The sequence below is a fragment of the Myxocyprinus asiaticus genome, chromosome 3 (genome assembly GCF_019703515.2).
Source record: "Myxocyprinus asiaticus isolate MX2 ecotype Aquarium Trade chromosome 3, UBuf_Myxa_2, whole genome shotgun sequence".
Taxonomy (NCBI): Eukaryota; Metazoa; Chordata; class Actinopteri; order Cypriniformes; family Catostomidae; genus Myxocyprinus; species Myxocyprinus asiaticus.
Genome location: NC_059346.1, coordinates 46,752,191 through 46,761,578, shown reverse-complemented (window position 1 = coordinate 46,761,578; position 9,388 = coordinate 46,752,191). Strand labels below are relative to the sequence as shown.

General features: G+C 39.3%; 1 protein-coding gene across 1 annotated transcript; it reads left to right on the top strand.

Moving 5' to 3' along the window:
* Nucleotides 1-654: 654 nt before the first annotated feature.
* On the top strand, nucleotides 655-9,339 carry LOC127417720 (endothelial differentiation-related factor 1 homolog). The gene is made up of 5 exons (XM_051657905.1): nucleotides 655-828; nucleotides 1,191-1,242; nucleotides 1,332-1,492; nucleotides 1,584-1,677; nucleotides 9,038-9,339. Exons 1-5 carry the CDS (start codon nucleotides 754-756, stop codon nucleotides 9,097-9,099), a joined length of 444 nt encoding a protein of 147 aa, XP_051513865.1. The 5' UTR covers nucleotides 655-753; the 3' UTR covers nucleotides 9,100-9,339.
* The last annotated feature ends 49 nt before the right edge of the window (nucleotides 9,340-9,388 follow it).

Sequence of the window (9,388 nt, the reverse complement as noted above, 5' to 3'; positions counted from 1 at the left end):
ATTTTCACGCACAACAGTCTCTAGAGTTTACTCTGAATGGTGCCAAAAACAAAAAACATCCGGTGAGCGACAGTTCTGCGTATGGAAACACTTGTTGATGAGAGAGGTCAACGGAGAATGGCCAGACTGGTTCAAGCTGACAGAAAGGTAATGGTAACTCAGATAACCACTCTGTACAATTGTAGTGAGCAGAATATCATCTCAGAATGCCAAACCTTGAGGTGAATGGGCTACAACAGCAGAAGACCACGGGCGGGCATTTTATTAGGACCATAGTATTCCTAATAAAGTGTTCAGTGAGTGTAATATTAGGCTAGTATTAGTTAATTACAAGATTTTTTGCACTTTCATGTAAGCTTAAAATTCACCTATATGCAATAACACTATTTTACAATGATATTGAAATTATAATAGCAATGAATGCATTTGATAATGATATGGTGTTATTCCATCATATTGTTGCGTCAGATGTGAGGGCAAATTAAAAGCTTTGATGCAACCATAATACACACGGTTTATTGAGTATAAGCCTAATACATGGTTTAAAATGCAACAGTATGCTTGCCTGTATTTATTATATTTTCAAACAATACAAACGCATGGAGGGTGGGCCCTCTTGTTGACATGCGTTCATGCAGTGACGCATTTTCCGTACATCCGGTTTAGTTCACTGCAGAAAGAGCTGGGACTAGCTCGATTAGTTCAACACCCCGTTGTTGCTAAAAAGCAAATACTTGTACTATTTTCGGAAACATGGCAGAGAGTGACTGGGATACAGTGACTGTTCTGAGGAAGAAAGGGTCAGCTGCGCAGTCAAAGTCTAAACAGGTAAAATGAGAGCGATCTGCTAAATAATTGGCTGACGTTAACATCTGATAAACAACTGTTTGAGGTGTGACTTGCTTTCTAATATTTTCACTCAAATGCCTTTAATGTTTCTTAAAGCGTTAACTATCGACTTGACTACAACTACAGGACAAACATGATCGTAGCATTTACTCGTTTGGTTAGCCAGTTTATGAAACGTGGTGGAAGCCATAATCATTAGCCTAACAATAGTTAGATAAACATGGATATATGTGCCGTTGTAGTGTCGAAGTCTGTTCCCCTTATGTTTCTCCGGTTAGTGTTTCCCTTAAACTAATATTATTATTATTATTATTATTATTATTATTATTATTATTTTTCAGGCTATAATTTCTGCTCAGAGGAAGGGTGAGGATGTCGAAACATCTAAGAAATGTAAGAAATATAAATATGTAAATATTACTTGCATCATCATCCTTTATGATATTTCCATTAGAATGCAATGAACCCTTTTTTCTTTCAAGGGGCTGCTGGGCAGAATAAACAGCATTTAATAACAAAGAACACTGCAAAGCTGGACAGAGAGACAGAGGAGCTCAGCCACCAGAGAGTGCCTCTTGAAGTGGGTAAGGTTATTCAGCAGGGCCGGCAAAATAAGGGCCTCACCCAGAAAGATCTGGCCACTGTGAGTATTTCCAAACCTATGACCCATCTTTTAACTATGTATGTGTTTAAGGATTTGTAGTTGGCTAAATATAATGTTATGTTTCTTCCAGAAAATCAATGAGAAGCCACAAATCATAGCCGAGTATGAATGTGGGAAGGCTATCCCTAATAATCAAGTCATGGGGAAGATTGAACGAGCCATTGGTAGGATTTTGTCATTTTATCACTTATTTTTCAGTATACTCCATTCACGCATGCACACTACGACTGCTTTGTGATACTCCAGTGCAGTCAATCTCAGGCACATGCCCAGATGACGCACATACAGGTGGTTAAAAAATTGGCCTGTGAGCAAAGTGGGTGGATGACAAGATTTTATGTTAGCGCTTTATGCAAGATGTTGTGGCACTTAGAAAACCAAAGTAGTCAAGCAATAAAAAAAATACCTTAGCCTTAAGGTTTGAGTAAAAAGTAGGGCTGTTGGAATCGACTTCCTGGTTTCAGAGTTGATTTCAAGAGTCGATTCTAAACGAATTTTCTTAATTCCACAAAAATGGTAGATAGTTAAATCTCATAATAAACAACACAATATAAAGCATCCTTGAATGACAAAAGACGTTTTCTATGTGCTCATCCTAAAGCGCGTAAATGTGTTGGAATTTGAGGAAAGATTAGCTTAGCAGATGTGACTTAATTGCCACAAATAATGTTTAAAGCATAATTTTGCCTACATTGAAATTGCCTGTTACCGTTTGTACACTGAATAAAAGTCACAATACACTTTAGTTTTATAATTTTAGCTATTTACAAATCCAGGTTCTCGTACAACTGTGTTATAGCCTATTTCATAAAATGTCAAAATACCAGTGCTGTCAGTCGATTAAAAATTAATCGCATAATTTTTTGTAGTTAATCATAGATTTTGAAAGTGCTGAAATTTGACACTATATATACTTGTTAAAAATGATTTATTTCCATCTTAGGAAGTAAAAACAATATGTAGCAATATAATGCTTTAACATTTTCTAAACAAAGCCTTCCACAATATAAACTTAGAAATGCAGTAAAATATCACCAATTCAAGTCACATCAAATGTTTCCTGAAGTCTAAGTGGGAGTTTGACTAATTGAAAGAACTAGTGCCCACATGGGTTGCAATATTAATTGCAGTGGGCATTAAATATCTTAAACTCTCGTCATCCACACTATTAATCTGCGACTATACACTTTGCACTACAGCAGTTGTGAAGCTGCATTCATGATTCACGTCTTGGCGGCAACACCAGTGTTGAGCGCCGCTTTGAACTCTCCGTGCACCTTACATAGGCTGAAAAATACTCCCATCTGGGCTTGTTTTGTACATCAAATAGTGCTAAGAGCTCCTTTCTCCATTTTATCACTGACAGGGAAGCACTGTCAGAGATTATTTTATTTAATGAGATAACAACCTCCCCGGCTCTATCATAAGAGAGAGCGTAACGGTCAACTTCAGCGTGTTAAGACAGTTCCACCCATAGAATGTATATGGGACTGCCGCATATGCTAAACCTGTAGGCTCTCCTTGGTAGAAGGGCTCTGGAGCTGTGGCGTGTGCGTCAGTGTAATGACTCCGGGCGGACACATTATAGAGGTTTCACCCTTCACACCAGTGTTTATGCTGTATTAACGATAAATGTGTTAATCGCGATTAAGAAAAATGAATGCGTTAAATATTTTAAATTACAGTTGAAGTCAGAATTTAGAAGCCTCTTTGTTTGACATAATGGGAAAATCAAAAGAAATCAGCCAAGACCTCAGAAAACAAATTGTGGACCCCTACATGTCTGGTTCATCCTTGGGAGCAATTTCCAAACACCTGAAGGGACCACATTCATCTGTACAATCAGTAGTACGCAAGTATAAACACCATGGGACCACACAGCCATCATACCGCTCAGGAAGGAGATGCATTCTGTTTTCTAGAGATTAATGTAGTTTGGTGCGAAAAGTGCAAATCAATCCTAGAACAACAGCAAAGGACCTTGTGAAGATGCTGGAGGAAACAGGTAGAAAAGTATCTATATCCACAGTAAAACGAGTCCTATATCGACATAACCTGAAAGGCTGCCGAGCAAGGAAGAAGCCACAAAAAAAGCCAGACTACAGTTTGCAAGTGCATATGGGGACAAAGATCTTAGTTTTTGGAGATATGTGCTTTGGTCTGATGAAACAAAAATGGATTATGTTTGGAGGAAAAAGGGTGAGGCTTGCAAGATGAAGAACATCATCCCACCCGTGAAGCATGGGGGTGGCAGCATCATGTTGTGGGGGTGCTTTGCTGCAGAAGGGACTGGTGCACTTCACAAAATAGATGGCATCATGAGGAAGGAAAATTATGTGGATATATTGAAGCAACATCTCAAGACATCAGCCATGAAGTTAAATCTTGGTCGCAAATGGGTCTTCCAAATGGACAATTACCCCAAGCATATCTCCAAAGTTGTGGAAAAATGGCTTAAGGAAAGCAAAGTCAAGGTACTGGAGTTGCCATCATAAAGCCCTGACCTCAATCTGATAGAACATTTGTGGGCAGAACTGAAAAAGTGTGTGCGAGCAAGGAGGCCTACAAACCTGACTTAGTTACACCAGTTCTGTCTGGAGGATTGGGCCAGAATTCCAGCAACTTATTGTGAGAAGCTTGTGGAAGGCTACCCAAAACGTCTGACCCAAGTTAAACAATTTAAAGGCAATGCTACCAAATACTAACAAATTGTATGTAAACATCTGACCCACTGGGAATGTGATGAAAGAAAGAAAGAAAAGCTGAAATAAATCATTCTCTCTACTATTATTCTGACACTTCACATTTGTTCACATTCACGATTGTCATTTAAACTTACCTATATATTGATGTAAACTGGGGAGCTCACTCACTGACTACATTTACATGGACACCAGAAAGCGGTTATTGCTAGAAAGTAGTATTCCAGTTTACATGCACTGTATAAGAAGCGTACTCTTTTCTCCCGTATACATGCTACTTGGTCAGTAAGTAACTTTCTCCACAGCAACGTAATTTTCCCCCGACGCTTGTGTAAATAACAAACGTTATCTGAAGTTTTTTCTTCACTGTTTTATTTTCTGTTGCTTCGCTTTATTTCCAGATGTTCCAGAGTTGTTGCTGTGTTTGTTTCCTTAACTCTCTATCGCAACTTGGACATTTTTTAAAGTCTGTTGTAAGAGCCACACTTCCTGCTGCCAGGTGGTGGCGCTATGACCGTGACTCAAAATAATCATATCCATGTGATTAGCCCCCAAGACTAAACATACGTCTCAATTTTGATCTAAATAACACATTGCATACAGAAGATATGACACTTCCTGTTTCCCATTTTTCGCCCTTAAATTGAATACATCGCCATGACAACACTGTTTATATAAAAAATCTGTTCACAATTTTGCATCTTCAGTGTCTTGGCATAATATTGTCTAAATGTGGTGGCAGACACATGAATCCCCTAGGAGTAGTATTCAAAAGTTTAGGGCCTGCCATTTTAAAAAAAAAAAAAAAAAAAAAAAAATGCACATTCAATCCAAAATAGCTGACTTCCTGTTGGGCGGAGCTAATGACTAATTTTGAAAGTTGTCCAGCATGATAAGAACAATATTTGATGCAAGTTTGGTGGCCGTAGAGGAAACTGACCCCACCACTTTTGTCAAAAGGTGGCACTACAGAGCTCCCCAGCCACGCCCATGTGTTAACTTTTGCCCAGGCCTAATGGCTGACAACTCTGATGTGTGCAAAATATCATAAATTCAAGCATGCCAAGTACCTCAAAAACTTGAATATACATAAAAAGGAATAATGACATTTAATGTGTTGCCATGACAACATTAAGATATCAAGAATCCCTTCAGAATCCCTTCATTTTAAATCTGCACTGTCTTGACATTTATTCTACAAAAGTTTGAAGCAATTCAGGTAAACATAAGAGGGATATTTTGAAATCTGTGAAAAGTACCACACTTCCGCCAGTTGGGAAACGTGACCCACAATAGCCACATCAATGTGATCATCCCGCAAGGCCAAACATTTGGCTCAATTTTGATGCACGAAGATTTTTTTTAACGTTTTTAACGTAATTTAACGTTATTGCGTCTCCGTGTCAACACCGTTCAATATATCAAAAATCAGTTTATAACATAGCATCGTCGATGTCTTTGATGTCGCCCACATTTGGTAATTGTAACATGAAATCCCTTGTGGTATTTCAAATTTCTGACCATGCATTTTTCAAACAATACAACTTTGTGTTGGGGCGGAGCTTATAATAATAATAATAATAATAATAATTAATAATTCCTTACATTTTATATAGCACTTTTCTAGGCACTCAAAGCACTTTACATAGTATAGGTGGACTCTCCTCAACCACCACCAATGTGCAGCATCCACCTGGATGATGCGACGGCAGCCATAGTGCACCAGTACGCTCACCACACACCAGCTATTGGTGGAGAGGAGAAAGTAGAGTGATACAGCCAATTAATGGATGGAGATTATTTAGAGGCCATGATTGAGAAGGGCCTATGGGGGAAATTTGGCCAGGACACTGGGATTACACCCCTACTCTTTACGAGAAGTGTCCTGAGATTTTTAATGACCACAGACATTCAGGACCTCGGTTTAATGTCTCATCCAAAAGACGGTGCCTTTTTACAGTATAGTGTCCCCATCACTATACTGGGGCATTAGGACCCACACAGACCACAGGGTGAGCCTCCCTAATACCTCTTCCAGCAGCAACCTTAGTTTTCCCCAGGAGGTCTCCCATTCAGGTACTGGCCAGGCTCAACCCTGCTTGGCTATAGTGGGCAACCAGGCAAGAGCTGCAGGGTGAAAGTTGTCCTGCTTAATAAGTTTACGTCTTCTCCCAACTTGGAAATTTGTATCAGGTAGGCGCCCTGAGCATGTTTGATTACTTTGTCGCTACAACTGTGATCGGCAATAATGCTGAAGCTGTTAGTTTAACTCTATTTTTCAGCTATAGCCACCTGCTGGCTCAAATCTTTAACACAGAGAGGAATGAAAGTTCACACATCTAGCTGCTCTTATATGTTTGGAACGCCATGAACACAAGAGGAGTTATACAAACAGTAAAGTGTCCCGGTGCTGATAGTCTGAGATATCAACACTCTTGGAACTGTTGGGCCTCATGTATTCAGATAGAAGACAAAGGCAGGCCTAACACAGTCATAAAACCTAATTCAGGCCCCCACATATCAAGTCATGAATCTTACTGATAAAAACCGTGCCAAAATCAAAGGGAGTCCAGAACAGACTACAAGTCCCATGAAGCCTTGCTCACTAAAGGATCGAACTCTCAACTCCTATTGGATGAGGCACACGACAGAACGCACCTCAACCATGACATCATCAGCAGTAGAAATACCTCAAATGCTTCCGGGATTTGCTTCCAGCAACTTGCCCGCAGTGTGTAGACGCAGCTCATCGCTGCTCTCAGGTGCAGCCTAGTGGCACAAGGAAGTAACATCTGACTTGAAACTGTGGCCATACAGTCTCCATCTCGCTGGACGAGTTGAGATTACTGTGTTCCACCGAACACACTAACGGATCCGAAGGAGACCGCCGAGCAATCCACATCTTCATCCGTTTGCCTGCAGAAGTGAAGAGAAAAAGAGTTCTCTTCAATCAAGTCAACTTCGCTGATTTCTTCGCCATCCTGCTGAGAATCAGCAGCTGTACCGCCCGCCGACAGAGCGAGTTGGAGTTAAAGGACGGATGAACACACATTCTACGTCCTCATACGATTCAAGTAAGAGGTGTACGTCTGGGCAGAGATAGAATATTATAGTGTGTTATTCTTGTGTATCAACGTTATTGCTTGTACAGTTTACGGACCGCCGTGTCCGCTCATTATTAATACTCGGGGTATTAATTATCACGAATGAGATTTGCTGTATTGTAGTCCAACCACATTGGACTGTTGTGTATTTCCACCATCGCGGGTGAGACCGGCAAACTGAGTTTATCCATTAAAGAATCAAAGACCACGGGATGGTATACGAGCGTCTCTGAGTTATAAACTAACAGCTGCTTTCTCTCCCACGATCGCGAAACCGGCTTTGGGGCCATCACTTTATTCTCTCACTCTCGTACTAACGCACGCACACACGCACGCGCAACCCCTCACAAACATTCTCGCACATTTTTGGCTAGTAGATAGCTTCGTGCTAAAGCTCAGCTTTGTCCCTAAGCTATCGGACAAGCGGATACATGCAGTAGCTGGTAGACGCCATTGACTGGTTTCTCTCCGCCCACATTCGCGGTCATATTCCCTGGCCGGAAGTTTTGCGTGACATACTCTCCACGAGAGTCATGTCTGCCATTTTGTGCGCGTCCCTCCTTACACACACACACACACACACTCGCTCTCTCACACACACACACACCCCCTCATGTGTTATAGGATTAGTTTGATTTCCATATCTAATCATATCACTGTTTAGTTTGTAGTTGTAAGTCGGAAGTTTATTGACTGCATTGTATTAATTATTAATTGATATTACTGCATAAATAAACTTTGTTTCTATTACAAAGAGAAGTGTTTTGGTTTGTTTTTCGTACACCTGTGTCATGCTGATGGGATGTCAGTGCTCGGATTCAAGCCTTCATTGTTTTTTTTTTTCCCGAAAATCGATATTTTTCGGATGTCGATTTTCCTAAGAAAACAATCTAATATTGAGACTGTTATACTATCTGGTTATTAGTCCCTGATTCCAGGGTGGTGCCCTGTCAGTGTTAATCCTTATTAATATTCTGTTGATGTTTGATAATTGATAATTATCTTTGTTTGTTGAATTTGATCAGTAAGCTAGTGTTAATTTTAATTAATGTTTCATCGATGTTAATAATTATCTTTGTTGATTAAAGGATTAGAAAAAGCTAACATTGATTCTCATCAATGTTCTATTGATTTTAATAATTGTCTTTAATTATTGCTAATAACCAGACCCGCTCCTAAACGTAGCGCATTACATTTACTGGAGCCCCATATGAGGTTTTAATGAGTTAGATTTAATTAATTTAAATATTAATTAATAACTAAAGAAATAATTACCAATTATTTCTGATAGTAGCACTGATCTAAACAACCAGTAAAGCCCTACAGAACGACTCGTCTAATCAAATTTGAGAACTGTAAGTATCTGTTGTATAATAATGCCTATCAGTGAATGCAGCATCATGCAAAAGTTATTGATGCTATTGTAGAAATACCATATTCGCAGGTGTGTTCCTCATCTGTGGTTCATTTATTCTGTGACCAAAATTGTCAGATGATGGAGGGCTTGAAGCATTTAGCTGGTCATGTGATCTCAACATGCATGGTGGCCACTGTGATGAACAACCAATTTTAATGTAAAATCTTAAGTTTAGTGCACCTTTAAAAGTTCGGTTAATGTTGATGACCATTTGCTTGAGGGAGAACACACAATATTATGTATCATTTATTTGTCACTTTGGTCTTGTGATTTCTTTAAAACGCTTTCTGTTTTATTTCAGGCCTTAAGTTGCGTGGAAAGGATATTGGCCAGCCTCTTGATGCTGTTCCTAAGAAGAAATGAATATAAAATCCTCGAAAAATCCACCATCCATCAAAACCTCCCAGTTCTTGTACTAATAATCTTTAAAGTCATCTTTCAATAACTGCTGCATTACTTTTATATTTTTTCAGCTCAGTGGTGGAATAGACATCATATTGTCACTTACAAAAGAGGCTTATTATCTAACGTTTTATGTCAGATGATGAAGACTTATTAATTGTTTTAGCTTCCTTGCTGCTTTGAAATAAAGATGTATTTCTATGTCTGACTAACTTGCCTTCTAATTGGTGGAGCATTATTATTTTGAAAT

What these genes read in the sequence shown, in the direction of transcription:
- LOC127417720 (XM_051657905.1), top strand. Translation starts at nt 754, where the DNA reads ATGGCAGAGAGTGACTGGGATACAGTGACTGTTCTGAGGAAGAAAGGG. An exon ending in TGTCGAAACATCTAAGAAAT is followed by an intron (nt 1,243 to 1,331) that starts GTAAGAAATATA and finishes TTTTCTTTCAAG; the next exon opens with GGGCTGCTGGGCAGAATAAA. An exon ending in GAAGATTGAACGAGCCATTG is followed by an intron (nt 1,678 to 9,037) that starts GTAGGATTTTGT and finishes GTTTTATTTCAG; the next exon opens with GCCTTAAGTTGCGTGGAAAG.